Below are 17,490 nucleotides of genomic sequence, written 5' to 3' on the forward strand. Positions count from 1 at the left end.
AAATGTGTCTCTCAAATGCTGGTTAAGTCTCAAATTGTCGGGTGACCTCCCCCCTGCTTTTGTTACTGGGCACTAATGGAGATCATCTATCACAGTATGCTCAATCACAAAGACAGATGAGATGTTTATCAGAGAAGACAGCCAATCCACCCAAATTGTACATCATCTCAAGACAACTGCTGTTGATTCCTCAAAATCAGTTGTTTCCAGGATAACCCCCGACTGTGAACAGAGCTTTACCCCAAAGTGCACTGCCAGCACAAAACACGTGGTTCTTCTCACTGAGCAGTTATTGTGGTGCTTGACTACACAGCATTTTCCTCTTCTGACAAGAATGAGAGCAAAAGGACAGGCTACCTCCTGCAGCAGAAGTCAGAGCTCTCAGACTCTCAGGTGCTCGGGGGAAACTACTTACCATGCAAAAATCTTAAAATAACACACCTGTGCAGCCTGTGTCCCGAATCCAGACTTTCACTTCAGAACATTATAATTAACATTTTCCAACAAATATGCAGACAGGGAGAAGAATATGGTAACGCACGATAACTTCTTCCATGAGCACGATGAAGTAGCACCCACAAAAATCAGTAAGTTAAAGATCTACCATGAAAATTAAACAAAAGCCATCCCAATTAAAAACTTCTCTCATGGCAATGGCAAGGTTAGCTCAGATATATTTGGATACACGGTCACTGGTGGCATGCAACTGTTAACCCCTTCAGAGACAACGTGACTGATGAGAAGCATAGGCTTAGCTGAAGAAGTTTTAGCCAGTGGCACTTTACAAGAGCTCTTAGAGAATTTTTATGGAGGAAAAATCCTTAACATTCTTCCATCTTATCTTCTCCTCCAGGCCTCATTTTGGTGAGCATCCAAGCACTAGGTATTTCTCTTAATGTTTCTGTCCCTTATTGCTTCTGACTTTGTCCTTTCCTCAAAGCAGCACCCACCTTTACAAACCATTCCCTCTCCAGCACGCTTCACTTGGACAGAGCAGAAATTTTACCCACTCACAAAAGCAGCAACACACTCTATATTACTTCACAAAAGAAAAAAAAAAAAAACACCAACAAACAAAAACACCTCCCTTGGGCTGACTTCATCTCCTCATCACTGACAAAGGCCCTACAATTGTTTACTGTCGCACACACCTGGCTAAACAAAGCACTTAGGTGCACCATGCTGTACCGCAGCAGTCAGTCACCATTCAGCGTAGATCGAACATGCATCCCCATTTAGCAATCCAGCTTCACAACTGGATCCCAGTTCTTACCGCCACCTTCCCATTTTCCAACAGCAGACGCTGCCCATGTATCATCTCTGCATCATTCAGCAGAAAGACGGATGTCTTGCCAAATTGCAATGCAATGTAATACAAAACAGGAAGAGCTTAACCCTTGAAGTATTTACTGGCAAAATGTTTTGTACACACAATGTCACCTTGACAAATAGGCAGTAAATCTACCCCAGTGATGACTATGCCTTAGTCTACAACTCTCTATCAGGAAAAAAAAAAAATGTAGCCACCTTAACACTCTTAAACTATATAGGCCCCGGAAATCATTGCCAATGCAGCACTGTCTTGGGGATGTAATCTTTGGCAATATCTTTATATTGGCAAAAGCCCCAGAGCAGATGTGGTTATAGCTTATATCACTTCCCTGCACAAAAGCAGCTATACCTGCAAAAGCACTTTTTTCTGCTGGCAGAAGCTGCATCTGCACTAGGAAAATCTGCCAGCATCCTTTTCCCAACAAGCCTTTTCTAGCTCAGACCGTTTTTTAATGATGACTTTGCAGTTTATTCACCATACTCTGCTCATATCTTTCTTAGTTTTATAGCCAACAAAACAGAGCCCTGGCAACATCCTATTTTACGAGCCGGGATTTCCGCTACAAGAAGTAATTTTGCCTGTTTACACCCCAAAACTTTTTCCTCCAAGGGCTCCGCAGAAGCCACCTTTGAAGAAAGGATATTCTGGAGGCATGAAATGTTTAGCAATTCTTTTGTTCGTTCTCATTCCCATCCTTTAACAAGATACACCTAAAATTGTAACTGCAGTCTCTGACTGCTGCAGGTATTTTTAACCTAGTACCTGAGCTCCCTCGAGTTAAGAGAAAATACTCTGTTGGGATTCAACACAGAAATAACAAAACACAAGTCATACAGCCGGGAAAATAGGAAAGCTTCAATTTTTTTTCACCATTTTCTTATTTAGGGACTTTGAAGACTTGCCTCTACATAAACTTGCACTCATTTAATCAAAACTGTTTCTAAAGCAGTTGAGTTAAACTGGCAAGTATGTGCAGACCCTCCAAAGCACCTGACATATCTTCCTTTCAGCAGTGAACGGGAAACAAACCTGGATGTGCAATTTTGTATTTGATGGGACCACGTGCTGGCTGACAAGGCTATCCCTTGTTCCTTTCCCATTAAAATATTACAACCTATCATCAGGCTTCTGCAAGAGAAAAAACCCACCTAATCAGTCCTGCTTTATAACTGATGTGAAGGCTAGCAATATGAATAATTACATTAATGACTGGCAGATAATTAAGTGCACTGAAAAGGCTGGCACCCAGCCTCTTCCAAATCACAGCACTGCCTGCCTGTGGAGATACCCTTGCAAGTGATAGCAGGACACCAGCCAGGGGAATTACCCTGTGGTACATGAGGATGACATAGACCACAAACATCTCCAAGCACTCTCCCTCCAAATAGTTTCAGTATCAGCCATCCCAGGCATCCCTAAAGACAGCTCCAAGTCTTTGCACCCTGTTCCCCTCCTAGAAGCTATCATACCAGTGAAAAAAATAAGTATCAGAGCTAGGAAGGCAGTTCCCAAACAGTAACGACACAAAGTAGATGAGAGATTCAGAAATTAAGAAAGCCAGCCAAACAGCAAGCATTTTACCAGTTTCTCAAGCATCATACCAGTTTCTATACAATCTCTGAACACATTTCCAGTGCCTCAGTACAGAATTACCAATCGAAGGCAAAGTATCTTGCATTTCTAAACTACAATAGTCCAAGACCTGTATCACATTAGACTCGATCTTTGCTGTCATACAGAACTCCACTTGCATTTACTATCAACTGTCATCATCCAACATAAAAATATAGCAGAGTAAATTTTCAAGTATTAATTTCAGCTCTCTTAGCAATACAAATAAGGACGTTTCAGACACATCATTTTACCAAGTAAAATAAAGAGAATGGTTATTACAGAACATGCTAATGCATATATAATACATATAAATCAAAGAATACCACCTCAATTTTCTCAGAGAGCTTTTCAGTCATCACAGAAGTATTACTAACTACCAAAACAAAGATGTCGGACACATTTGTTCATCAGATCTTCACAGTACTTAGAAATCGTTACTTTATTTTCCTGTATGCATAGTAGGTGGGATTTTACCCCAAAGACCTTAACACAAAACCAAACTTCACATTAACAGCATCTATTGAGATCACTTACTCAGGTGAAGAGGAATGCAGAATGAGAACCCTCGTTCTTCACTTTAAGGCAGGGCCTTACAGTCAGGGCTTACTAGCAACTGTCAGAGCTCCCAGAAGAGAAATGAAGCTGCTAACTAACTGTTGGAGTGTTGTTCTTCCTATCTTTTTAATAAAAAGTTGCTGTTCAGCCTAGTTTTAATATATATTGATCAGTGAAGCTCTGTCACTTCCAAGCAGCTACTCTGGAGTCTAACCTCATCAGGCCTTGGGAGGTTTCTCCTTCAGTTACACCCTTGAGACATGGCTCTCCCACACATTCTCCCTTCTTCCCAGAAGAGATCCTTAACTCCTCTTCTTTCCAGATCATTCCTTCCACCTCCCTATTTCTCAGGTCCCTGAGCATGACTAGGATGTAGATTATTAGAAGTTAATTCTTAAGGTATTCTTCCCACACAGGAAAGCTCACTGCAGGGGAGACTGTTTACTCACATGAATTCTGTTTTCCCCTAATCCCTCTCCGAATTTCTATCTGCCAGACAAAGGAATGCTGATTGTGTTTGTATTTTGTTACACAAGAACACACACAATCCAAAGTTATCAGCTGCAGGGGGATCAAAGTTTTGAAAAACTATCCAGAGCTCTTTCAAAAGTTAAATACACACCTGTAATTATATGTGTGCCCAAAACAGGCCACAAAACCCTTGTCTTCAGGTGTAGACACACATGCATTTCTTTTGCTGACAGTACAGAGTTGAGCAATTCAACCACCATCACTTCTGGCAAATAGAGAAAAGCAACTGCTCGCAGGGTCAAACAGTGGGCTGACTGATAAGAGCAGAAAGGAGGCACGTTTGATCAGAGTTCACTGATCTCATTCATTACTTGGACCTGAGAAGAGTTGTACCCATGCAGTGAGGGAAAGGGAACTGCCTAAGCCAAGAGCAACATATATGTAAGCATGTCCCTATTTCATGTTGCAGGTGCACGTGTCTATACACGCCTGCATCTCAAAAAGCACTGCTTGAGACAAGTATTAAACACCCAAAGAAACTCAAAGCACCACAACAGCTCGAATTTATTGGTGTTTCAAGCCAAGCAGCACTGGGAGGCTACCAAGAACAGCCCATGCTGCCTTAGCTCAGAAAACCAAAGAAAAACCTAAAAAAAAAAAAACCAAAAAAACCACACCACTAAAAGGAAGTCACCCAGAGTGAAGTATTTCACTATGCAGTAACTATTGCACCAGCTTCCACACACACATCAAAGCAGTACAGGAATGGTAAAAATCAAGTATGTCCTCCCATGATTTTTATATAATGGGGTTGTTCAAATACCAGCTACTTTCTCTGTGGCTCAAAAAAAGTTTTGCTAAAGTAAACAGGTCAAATGCACTTTGCCAGGGTAGTACATAGCTTACTCAACACACTCCTTCGGAGGTTGCCCTAGCTTAATAATACCAGGGAGGAAGCAATAGCCTTCAGAACCACTTAAAATTTTCCTTTCTTTATCTTGGAAGAAAGCCTCTTCATGCTTTCTCCTTAATAGGAATGGACAGATATTAAGTTTAAAAAAAAATATATAAATCTCTGAACTAACACCCAAAACAGTCAATTATTTTGCCAGTTGACTATTTTCAGGTGCAATTATACAGATTCTTCTGGTTCCACATTTTTAGTATATGTTCTCCACTTCAAGAAGGCTTCAACTGTGCCCAAGCAGAATCCTTCCGAGCAGGAACTCCTACTATATCTATCCTGTTTATCTGCTGGAAAACCAAGTTTAGAGTCTGCATCCTTCATCTGGTGAAATAACACACAAAACATTACTCCATCAAGCACAGGCAATTTTTCTGAAGGGCTGTAAAGGCAATAAGCAAATACCCAAGCTTTTAATTTCCAACGTTGGGGATTATCTCCCTCCAGCTCCCCAATTCCTCAATCACAAACCAATCAAAGCTTGATCTTTTGTGAATTAACATGCATCCTCCCCATAAGAAAAGGCAAGTTCATGGTGTCCCAGAATGTAGAGGGTGCCTAAGATCAAGAAGTCAGAGAATCGAGTAATTCATAGGAAAAACCTTTTCTCTTTCATGCCTTTACGTTTCAGCCACAAGTACCTTCCCAGAAGACCTAATTTTGAGGCAGATGGCCAAGACAAGATCACTTCACTGCTCGTCCCTGGAAATGCGAGGTGCCACATGGCGCTCTGGGACGTGAAAGTTTTCACTGAGGAAGACACAAAACCAAGAATGCTTTAGAAAAGGTTGGGGAGAAGGAACTTAACATGTCAGCCCAAGCAAGTGGGTGCCAGCTAGAAACCATCAGTAGCTCAGGAGAAGGCCAAGAAGCCGAGTTTTAGGTAGGTGGTACACAGGCTACCACACAGTTACTCCTAGATTACGGCCAAGAACCACCTGCTCACAGGGCTCTCAGTTGTTCCACTGTCCCCAGCAGCAGTATTTGGTTCCTCTCCCCCATATATCCAGAGAGGACTACAATCTTTTGCTGTCACACAGACATGCCAGAGCCTGGCAGCAAGGACAGGCACACACCATAACAGTCACAGAGAACTAGTGCTCGCCACTTAAGCTGTCTAGGCTCCACACTTCTCCAAAGGGAGGACACCAAAGGGGTACACGTGTCCCTCCTAAGCCAATTCTTTCAGAGTTTTTTGTTTGCTCTTTACTAGGCAGTGGCAATGCCTACCAGCTAGGTGCCCTGCCAGCTCTCAGATGTTGCCCAAAACAGCTGGCAAGACCACTGGCAATGCCAGAATGCACCACCGTTGCCAAAACACTTGCACAAGGCAAGCCAACATGTCCACAAGCAGGCAGCTAAGCTACAATGGGAAGAAGCAAATTTTTCTGAAAAGTATTTAAACAGCTTATTAGCTTCTTCCTTGTTCTAAGTGACTTAGGTACTGCTGAAAGTTATCTACATAAGACTTTGGATCTGAAATTATTCTTGACATTTGGCAAGAATTCTCAGTCCCTACAAACAGGCAAAAGACTCGACGCAGACAGTTGTATTTGAGTGTTGCATACGTAGAGTGGTTCAAACACTCACCACAGTGAACTACTCCGAATACCAAAAATAATTACTCAGCATTGCTACGCCATGTAAACAAGGGACCTCTTTTGAAAGAGTGTCTGTAGTTATACGGACATTTGAAATTCTAAAAAAGCACCGACTTGTGAAGTACAAACACTACAAAACTAAGTTACGTGTGAAACTCAAGTACTGAGGAAGCTTCAAACAGCAGTTTTTAAAGCATTCACTTAAACAGTATTTCCATCACAGCTCAAGATCAAAAGCTAAAGGCAAGCTACAGGCCAGACATACTCAAGGTTTTCAACATTCCCAACAGTAAACACCTAGGATGGTGAAGATATCTAAATACTATGAGAATTTCCATTATCAAATTAAAAAATAATTTTTTTTCTCCAGCTCATGCAGTCAATCACTTCCTTGTCACACTGGAGCCTCCTGCACCGATATCCTACACAAGCTCAGCAGTCCTCTCTCAAACACACAGGCATCTGTATTCTGGGCTGCACTCAAATGCACCATTTGGCATTACCGAGTAGCTATGAGCCTTCCGTGTGTGTTTTACAATAAACGAGCCTGCATTTTTCTTGCAATTGCTGAAGCTACTGAATGACTTTATGAAATTCAGCAGCATTATATGCTTGTATACACGCAAAAGCCTCCAAACATTCTTTATTGCTGCCAATAATACAGTGTAGCCAGCCACGAACAAGAGAAAATATCATTTGCAATATTTTTAGATCCATCTAACTCCAAAAGCAGTACAAGTCCAGAGGACTGGAAGCATGACCCTGAACAGGTAAGTTACAGACTGAGCTACATGGATAGGACTTTCAGCTTCAGTTACTTGCCATGGAAAGTCACAGCTCTCGTGACAAATTCTGGATTCTTCTCCTAGTTACCAACCCTCCAAAAGGGACTTTCCTAAGCAGAGGAACAAGCAGCTACATCCTCCAGAAAGAAAAGGGTCCTACAAATTATTTCTGTATGAAAATCTTGACTCACTATTGTAACAGGAGCACAGCTTGGAGATCAACAATCACTTCCTTAAGCTGCTCTATTGCATCTGACACCGACCAGCAGAACCACATTCTTGTTTACTTTATCTCATTCATGGAGTAAAGGGGAAGAAAGATTATTTTCAAAACAGAAAACTGAAAACAATTCAACAGGTGCAAAGGACACTTGGGGAGGTTCTGTACAGGGAGCTACTTTTAATTTATGAATTAACAGCATCACTTCAAACAAATGTTGAAGTTTTCCAGGTCTCAGTTTTAATCACAAAAAGCAGAGACTCAAACTGAAATTCTGTGTGCCATGCTCCTAAATTTAACATTGCTTGCCAAACAACACTAAGCAAAAAATGTTAAATATTTTTTGAATAGACACAGGACTGCCTTACACTTCGTGTAACATCACAGCAACACAAAGAGCATAGAGGTTTGGGTTTTATTTCCTATTATGAACTTTAACTCATGCAAGGCTAAAACTAAGGAGTCTGAGCCTGGGACAAGTATAAAAGTGTAAGCTATAGTCTAATTTTTAATTACACTTAACACCCAGAAACAGCTGTTGTTTCACACCAAGGACCACAAATGCTGCAGTCTCAATTACGACTTCTCCGTGGCACACCAGTTTCCAAGTTATGGCAGAAATAACACTTCTACTTTGCATGGCAAGTATGGTCCTGCTCACTAAAATTAAACCCGCAGGGAATAGCAAGAATTCTATTTACTATTTGCTTCTTGCTTTTAGAAACAAATGTTTTAAAGTAGCTAAAAAACAAAGAGTGTTTTCAGTTTCACTTTGAAACATCCCCAATACATGACAGTCCCCACCTGCATCCACGAGGCCCCTGAGAGGAGGCAGCGTTGTTGTGATCTTTGCAAAATAATGTTGAGACAAAAGAAACCAGCATAAAATTTTTTTTTTTCCTCATGACCAGCCATGAGATTTACATTTGGCCTAACAGAAACGGAAATCTAAAGCATCAAGCAAATGGGTCATCTAAGTACAAAGTTTAAATTACTCTGGAGACTTAACAGATAAGCCAAGACTTTTCTACCTGGTAACACTGAAATTTAAAATAAGTCTTAAAAAAAATTCTATTATATTCAGAATTACATGTCCTGGCAGCCAGGAAACAGATACCATGTCACTTCCAAAAGCTTTGCAGTGATTGCTTATACCAGATTTCAGGAATGCTTTGTCACAATGAAGTTTACTCCGTTCCTTGGAAATATTAAATGCATTCCTACTATAATGAAACACCTTATAAACACCGCATGACAGAAACAAAAAGTATAACAAAGCATTTCCTTCCAGCATCATAACATTTAGGGCCCAATAAGAATTTTATTATCAAATAACTAACCACACAATAAGAGAAGTTAGAGGCTTGCAAATTCACCTTGTGCAGGCAGCGCAAGCAGACCCAAATGCAAGAAGCATCAGCCTGAAGTGCTTCCGCCCACAGACTCCTACCTAATGCTTGTCAAGCAGCTTCAAGTACTCCCAGTTTTCAAGATGTCATCTCTAACATTAAATACAGTTTTAAGCACGATCCTGTACAACAGCAGCAATTCCTGTTGCTCACTGGCAAGTGATTCCTATTGTGGACAACACACGTGGAACGTACTGCCCATAGCACTGAACTACACCAGCATCGGGGACATTTCCTAAGTTACAACTGGAAATTAGCACATTTTGTCCAAGCAAGTAAAGCCACTGTTTAACAAGACCCCTTTTGCCAAGCGACAATGGATTTGCACTTGCCCTAACAGAGCTCTATTTAACCGCAGGGCTGCAGCATTCTGGGGGATATCTGCACCGCCTCAACTCTGCCAGCCTCTCAAAAAAGCCACTCCTCAACAAATTTAACAAACACGGCTTTGTAACTTAGGAGTGGCCTGGGGTTCTGGCTTATTTTAACAGCAAAGCTTTTATCCAGTAAGGACCTGGCCTTCCTTCCAAAGAAGTCAGCCACCTTAACCATGTAAATGAGAAACCAGTATTTATTACAAATGCTCTGATGTTACACATTACCTGCACTGCTCTGAAGAACCTTATTTTAAAGCCTATAGTAAAAAGAAAAGATATTTTTGAGCTAGACTAACTTTTGTTGGATCCAGTGATGCCACCTCCTTCCAGAGAAAGCCCAGGTTTGAAGCTCGACATGCTCACAACCACACGGCAGTCAGGCACAACACCTGGTCGCATCCAGGGTCTTGCTCCCTGCTGCAGGGTGGGGAGAAAAAGAAGAGGCTCAACTCCCTTTTCTGCACTTTCGTGTTAAACACCAGCCACCTCAGAGCTTCATCCCAGTATTTTCAACACCTCGCCATTACAAAGTCCAGAAAGAATGAATATGGTCAGTGACATCACAATGATGTCATTGGAATGCTCCAGAAAAAGGTGACCAAAAAGGGGAAATTAACCCAACTGAGAACTACTGAAATCGCACAAGCTTGCAACAAGGCAAGGAGAACACTGGGCCAAGCAAGACTAGAGGCACGAATCATCATGTATTCTATTCAGAGCAGAAATAAACATGCTATTCTAAACATTTTTCAAGTTTATTTTCAGAAAATCTAGAGCAAAGATGGAAATAGCGATCTGATATAAAAAAAAAAAGATGTTAACAGTGGCAGCAAGTTATTTGGACAAAAGTTCAGAGAAGAAGAATATGGGGAAGACATTCAACTGTGGGAAAACGCCTCTGAGAGAAGAAAGCCTTTTGTTCAACATCACCTCTGTGTCTAGGTTTTTACAGTTGCTCAGTAAGTTATTCTGCCAGCAGCTGGAAAACCACCAGAAATGTGCCTGTTTACTTTGACAACTAACATTCAAAATAACATGTCAAATGACTCTCTACTCTGTGTAATCATAGTGATATAATGGGAGTGATACTCTGATCTGAGGTGGGGTTTAAAAGTCTCAGCCAATCGACAGCACAAGGTTAAGGGGCTTATTCATACCCCTATTTTTGCATTCAGAGAGGAAGGGGAATTCTTGTTGTGCGACACATGGAGTCAAATCAGATTAAAAGCATAAATGCCAAATACTCTGTAAAAATCATCATTAAACGCCTGAAAGCCTGCTTAGGCTCAGACAAGAAAGAGCAAATGCAAAATAGTCTAAATATTTGAGTCATTCTGAAACCTCCCTAGTTCACTGCAAGTTCAGCAGTCTTAGAAGGCCAGGCAGTAAAAAAAGGTAACAGCTCGGCACCAAGCAGCCGTCTTCATGAGCCCTGTAACCAGTAAGTTTACCACAAGTTAGCTACTACTCCTCCAAAGTCTTCGTCAGATCAAATCCCTGTCCTGAGAAGTTTACGGGTTTTTTATACAGCTTGTATTTGGAAATTACTAAATGGATGGGAGAATAAATTTAATTTAGTCCCTTCAACTAGTAGTACTATCAGCTAATAAAGTGGTCAAATGCAGTGTTTTAATACAGAAAAAGGCCATTTAACACAGAGACTTATACCTACCATGGCTCAGATACCCCCTTGCCGATACTTCATGGCTCACTGATACCTTTTCCTTTCACTGCAGCTGCAAAGATGATCAACTGAAAAACAAAATCCTATTTATATCTTACTCCTGATCAGAAGAAATCAGTACCTGCACTGATTAGAGGGCACAAGACCTACAACTGAAGTTTTCAGGTATGGGGCACCTCTGCATTACATCCTCACTTGAACAAATAAGTTCCCAAGCACTACAAAGCATAACCGCAACCATCATCATTTGATACCAAGAACCCAATGTAGATACACAGAGACCAAAGCCATCCAGTACTCAACTGGAACAAGTGAATCACAGCACTGCAACCAAGGATCCGCAGCAGGATCCTGAGCCAATGTGACTCCAGAAAAGGTTTACTGAACCAGAAAAGCAGCAGCAGCAATCCTGGTTGGGCGCCAAAAGCAAGGAAATAAACAGAACAGAGCCCTGGAAGATTTCACCACCAGCAACAGAGACTAGGATGAGCAAATACTGAAGCATCAGCTGAATTTGGTTCACTTACCTCTGAACAGACTAGAAATCTAATGGCAGTAAGCTGGTATTTAAAAGCCATTCAGAGCAACTGAATGTTTTTCTACCCTCTTCTGATACGTTCCAGGGCTTAAGCTGATTTTAGGTCCTGAGTTTACCCATGACATTCCTAAACAAACTGGCTTTCTGCACTCTGCTCTGTTAAACCAGGAGTAACTACTGCAAACCTAACACAAATAACTAAAGCATAAGCAGCAGCCACAGCAGTTCTGTGTAGGCGGTCTGCAAGGCTTCTGCAGAGCCCAACGCAGCCAAGTCCATCGCAGGGTCAGGCCTCCCACCACCCCCCCAGATACAGGAGGAGGAGCAGGGTCTCTTTACCTATATTGACCTCTTTCCACTAGTTCTGCAACTCAGAGGTCAAGCACACAAGTCATACAGCTCATGGGCAGTAGAAGAGGGGAGAAAAACCCACAGACCAGAAACCAGGGCCTTGTCCAAGAAATCAGTTCATGAAGAACATGTAAACGAGTCCACCGTGCCGGCCAGGTCTGGAAAATGCACATGCAGGAATACTCACTACTCCTCACCGGCAGGAACTTTTCCACCACTTTGCTTATGCAAAGATAGGACAAATGGTAGAATTTGTTCAATACAGCAGCATGGGTCGCGATTTTCGCAGTCTTAGTCATTAGATACAGACTCACCATTTTAATCGCTATTTCAAAGAGTAAAAACTTTAAGTTACCAACTCATCTACTTGCCATTTGTTTCCCTCTCTATATTAGGATCAATATCTGGTAGCAAAGAAACATCCATACTTAACCATAAGATCTTCTTTAACTGCAGGGTAATCAGCTAATCTAGACAGACTCCTTTATTCAGCTTTACATGTACAGTACTATTATTAAAGTTATAAACTCTAATTTGACTTAAGAAATGCCATTTACTAATTTAGTACGCAAATACTTTTACAGTTGTTTGCATCAAGCTCCACATAAACTACAGTGGATTTATAGCACACAAAGCAACATTTTAAAGCTGCTATTATAGCCACTGTAGAGCACAGAATAGTTGGGCAAAAGCATTCACCAAAGCATCTCATATTTAAACAGATTTACCAACACTGGAAGTACATACAACTAGCAAAACAACTGCTTTCTGGGCACCGTACCCTTCAATATTTAGTATCCATAGATTTCATGTTCTCACGCTAGTCCTGTTCGCATATTGGAAAAGGAGAAGCATTTTCTATTGACTCGCGCTAACTCCGAATAGTATCGAGTAAATGGAAACAAAAGAAAACCCACACACTCTGGTCACCTGCAGAAAAAGTGAACGGCATCAGAAACTTTATGGTGAGCTGGAGCAAAACCTTGCCATAAACATTTAGAAAGGGATGCCAGCTAGCTTCAGTGGCTAGAATTTTTTTCCAACAGCTCAAGAGCCAACAGATACAACTTTGATACTTTCTTGAATTCAATTTCAATTTTAAAGTGGCATACTTAAAAACTGGGGGGGGGGGAAGTTATCATTTTGAAGCGATTGCTCATATCCCCTCCTGGTCTACGCTGGAAATAAACACGACAAGATTCAACCCCATGAGCAGGAGCGCGTTTGTATGTGGCAGGGGGGAAGGGAAGGGAGAAGGCAACAAAACCAGAGCGGTGGCTGGCTGCCTCTCCTCAAGTTCCAGAGCTTGCCATCGACTCACCGGCTTACCGAAGAAACTGCAGGGGCTAACCTCCCTCCCCCCGCCCCAGCTAGCGTGAGGACGGAGGGAAAGAAAAGCAAAATACAGATTACAGCCCACCGGCTGGAAACCACACAAAGAAAGAGGAGCCCTTTTAAAGCCAAGGGCCTCGTCCCCGACGCTTCCACGGCAGGAAGCGAGCTCCTGGCCTGCCCCGCGGGGCCTCCCCGGGGGATGGGGGTGCCGGTGAGCCCCTCCGGGGGGGTGGAGGGGTACCGAGGAGCTCCCCCCGGGGGTGGGGGGGGGTTGGGGGTCCCTCGGAACGCGTGGGGGGAGGTTCTGGGCGGCGGAAGGGCCGGGCCCGGCGCCCCTCAGGCGAGGCCCGTTGGCGGCGCGGGCCGCGCCGCCTCACCCCCCTTCCCCCCCTCCCCGGTCCCGTTCCCGTTCCCCCCCCCCAGCCCGGTCCGGGTGCCGCTCCCGAGGGGGTCGCACCTGGATGACCTCGTTGACCTCGCGGATGCACTCCACCATGTGCTGCAGGATCTGTTCGGCCGTCAGCACCTCGTAGCGATAATCCTCCTCCTGCTCGGGGCCACCGCCGCCTCCGGGGCCCGGCCCGCCGCCCAGGCCGCCTCCACCGCCGCCGCCGCCGGGGCCCAGCCCTCCCGTTTCACCGCCTAACAGCCCGTCGCGCTCTCCGCCGACGCGCAGCCCGGGCTCCACCAGCTCCACCTCGCCCAGGTCCAGGTTATCGTCGGGCTCGTCCTCCTCCTCGTCCTCCTCGTCCTCCTCCGCGCCGCTGTCCTCGCTGCACTCCTCGTCCTCGTCGAACTCGTAGTTGTAACCCTCGTCCGAGTCCATGGCGAGGCGGTGAAGAAACGGCGGCGGCTCCCGCGGCCCCCCCCCACCCCACCCCGCCGGCCTGGCTGGCGCCCGCCGCCGCCGCCCCCCCCCACCTCCGGCGCTGGCCCCGGCCCCGGCCCCGCCGCGCCTCAGCCGCCGCCAACAAAGGGACGCGGCCGACCCGCTCCGTCACCGCGCGCCGCGCACGCACGGCACGTCACGCCGCGACGCGTGACGCCACGCGTGACGCGCCGCGCCGCGCCTGCGCGGCGGCCGCCATCTCCCGTTCGCCACGCCGGGAGCCATCTTGAGTGCGTGCCACACACCCCCCCCGACACACACACACACACCCCTCCCACCCACCCCGCCCTGTCCGCTGGCGCCATCTTGAGTGCGGCGCGGCGCCATCTTGAGTGCGGCGGGGGGCGGGGGGCGTTTACTGGCTTCCCCCGCTACCGACCCGGGTCTAGGCGCCGCGGGATGGCGGGGACGTGTGGTGGAGGTAGGGGCGCGGAGCCCCTCCTGAGGTGCCCTGTCAGCCGAGCACGGAGGGAAGGTCCTCAGCGCCACCATTACATAAAGAGTGGTGCAGCACCAGTGGGGAGTGACTTGTGAGGGAAATGTGAGGCAAACGTGAGGGAAAATAGATTGTCCTGCCTCAAAATCAGAATAAAATTGCACTGAGACTCTCCAGGCAGAAATCTGTGTGAAACTGTGGGATAAACGTGTACCCACCATCCCTCGAGGGGACCACAGCCATGCCGGGTGGCATCTCTTAAACTCAAGCTCTGTTTTCTGGTCAGCGGAGATATTAATATCCAGTCTTCACAGTAGTGCCAGGCTTGATTCCCTTTGTTAATTTGGTATTTTGCAGGGGGGAAGAATACACGTGAGGGACTTCATCGCCGGACCACAGACAGACCTTTTTCACTCCTGCAGACAGCTGGGGCCGAGCCTGGCATTGGAGAACGCTCCAAGCAGGTCAGGGATGTGGGGCCAGTGCTGTTCCCAGGTGGCCTCGTCCCTGCCGGGGCCTCTCGCATGGACACCGAGCCACCACCAAAGGGCAAGGTGGACATCGGCGTGCTGCAGGAGTTGAGCACCCTTCGCCTCAACTTTGCCTGCTGTCATGGCAGCATGGCCAGGGCAGCTCTGCTTCCAGTATCAGCCGTGCTTGGCCTGGTACAGGGGAGGCGAGCTGGGCTTATTGTTTGCAGCCGTTTGGGGAGCACGAGGGACTCTGGTTGGCTTGGAAACAAGGCTGCAGCCTGGCCCAGAGGAGAGCCAGCTGCTACCAAACCCTCTGCTGCTATTCACTGCAGATGCGAGAAGCCAACACAGCCCTGGGAGGGCTCCAGGGCCACCTTCTCTACCACAGGGCGCTAATCCTCCACTTCCTCACGCTCCAGGGAATCATTTCTTCCCTGGGTGAAGTGGGGCCATTCTGATGTGGTGACATTATTCACCTGCTCCACCCGGATGAAGATGCCCCCTGCGCCCGGAGGGCGGGAGAGACTCAGCCTGGCGGTATGCAGCGTAGGTGTGACGAGTTTCATCAGCTCTTTGGGGCGGGAGTCACTGTGGCGCTTTGTGTTAGGTCAGCACCCGGCACAGCGGGATCCTGCTTCCTGCTCCTGCTTCAATACAAATACCTTGTGAAACAGGCAGAAAACTAGAAGCCACCTCCAAAAGGGCATTTATTTTCTGCTGGAGCACAGAAAGCATAATGATGGCTGCAGCGACAGGGGTTTAAGCTCATGGTGACGCAGACAGGTGCCCTTGGGTATCCAAGAAGATTAAGTGTCCGACGTCCTGGGTAGATGCCTCTCAAAACACTGCTGGGTACCAGTCTGCTTCTTCAGATAGACAAGCAGCCTCAAAGTTACCTCCGGGTATTCTGTAGCATTACGGCCGGTTCCAGCAAGCTCACTACAGTCGCAACTGCCCGCTGTCATCCCCAAACAGTCATTGTGCAAAGCTGTCCCCATCACGCAGCCAGGGACAGCCTGCGGCCCCCGAGCTCTGCTCTGCCCAAGTCAGGAGGGGTGCAGGGGGGCGTGGGCCGGGCACGCAGGTTGCCTCATGCCAAGCTACCTAGTAAATAAAGCCAGTTCCCTAATTACCCTACTTATTTGGAATGGCAAAGGCCGGGGCATTAATCATCCTGCCCTACATAAATATAAATAGCACCGGCTTTGTTCAGCTCCAGACTTACCAGCTGGACATTTGCCAGGCTGGTCCCACCTCACATGTCGAGCCTCGGGGGCTCAGATGGTCACCCCGGGTCCTCACCCTATGCTTCGTCCCCGAAGGGGGTCTGTGTGTCACCCCCTGGGACTCTGTGCCAGCACTGTCCTGCCCAGCTGGTGACATGTCCAGCTCCTCACCAACAAGTGAGCAGGCATGAGCTGGTGTGGGGCAGCATATCTGCTCACCGGACCCCAAGAAGCCAAGAAAGGCGTTGACCAGACAGCCGGGTTTTGCTTTATCAGAGCTTTGCAGCTTCCCAGAGCCTACGCTTGGCTGCAAAGCCGGGTCCAACCCTTCGCCGAGGTGACCTTCCCCTCCGGGACGGGGTTATCAGTGTGTTTCGTAACGAGTTTTTCCCCTCCGGGTGACCGGGAGCACCCCGCCGGCCCCGGGCTGGCTGTGGCGGTGGCGGGGCACGGGCAGGGACTGGCCATCCTCCGGGTGTCCCCCGACATCCCCGCCGCGGGTATCCGAGCGCCTCCCCGCTGCCCTCTCCTGGCCCCTGCCGAGGCTGCAGAGCTCCCGAGCCCGGAGCCTCGGCGCAAAGCCCTGCCAGATGAGCTACTAGGCACCAAGCTAAAGCCATTGCCTCCCGCGGCCCTTCAAACACGAAAGGGAAGAGCCATCCTTCAGCAGGACAGAGCACAGCCATTTAGAAACACAGTTAAACCTCGTTGGGCACCCAACCGTTTTCCTTTCTCATATAATCCCGGTAATAAACATATATAAACAGTGATGGGATCTTCCTCACATCATCCCGCAGACATGGGAAGGCAGTTCTCCTCCTATGATCTGGGCCTGATCTTTTCCCGCAGGAGATCAGCACTTTGCTGCTGGTTACTCCTCACTTAAAACACTAATACTTCTCAAAAATACTCTTTGGTATGAAATTTTAGCCATGCTTTTTGCAAAAGGCATTATGAAGTTTCTGACCCAACAGTCACATATGGAACCCAGAGAACCCACTGGCTCCCGGTAGATGGTTGGCAAAAGGCACCTGAGAAAAGCAGGGCTGCTGCCTTCACCTCATCCCGAGGGGATCTGCGCTGCCTCTGGGGATTTTAGGACCCCAGCTACCGAAGAAAGCTGAGAACCGCTCTTCTACCCACTCTGAAAAATGATTTAGATCTCCATAGGCACCTGGCACTCTTTCATTTTATTCTTGCAAGAGCTTAATTACCCAAGTGATTCTAGT

General features: G+C 46.4%; 1 protein-coding gene across 2 annotated transcripts in view; it reads right to left on the reverse strand.

The window, feature by feature from the left end:
* Positions 1-14,122, reverse strand: part of ARIH1 (ariadne RBR E3 ubiquitin protein ligase 1) — a 63,010-nt gene extending 48,888 nt beyond the window's left edge. Inside the window, exon 1 of one of the 2 annotated variants that reach the window (XM_075045716.1) lies at positions 13,695-14,122. In XM_075045716.1, the coding sequence (XP_074901817.1) occupies positions 13,695-14,063 (369 nt within the window). In that variant the 5' untranslated portion in view covers positions 14,064-14,122. The remainder of the gene's footprint in view (positions 1-13,694) is intronic. The other variant, XM_075045717.1, reaches the window with a different exon arrangement.
* Between the last annotated feature and the right edge of the window lie 3,368 nt (positions 14,123-17,490).

The sequence above is a fragment of the Buteo buteo genome, chromosome 13, assembly GCF_964188355.1.
Source record: "Buteo buteo chromosome 13, bButBut1.hap1.1, whole genome shotgun sequence".
NCBI lineage: Eukaryota > Metazoa > Chordata > Aves > Accipitriformes > Accipitridae > Buteo > Buteo buteo.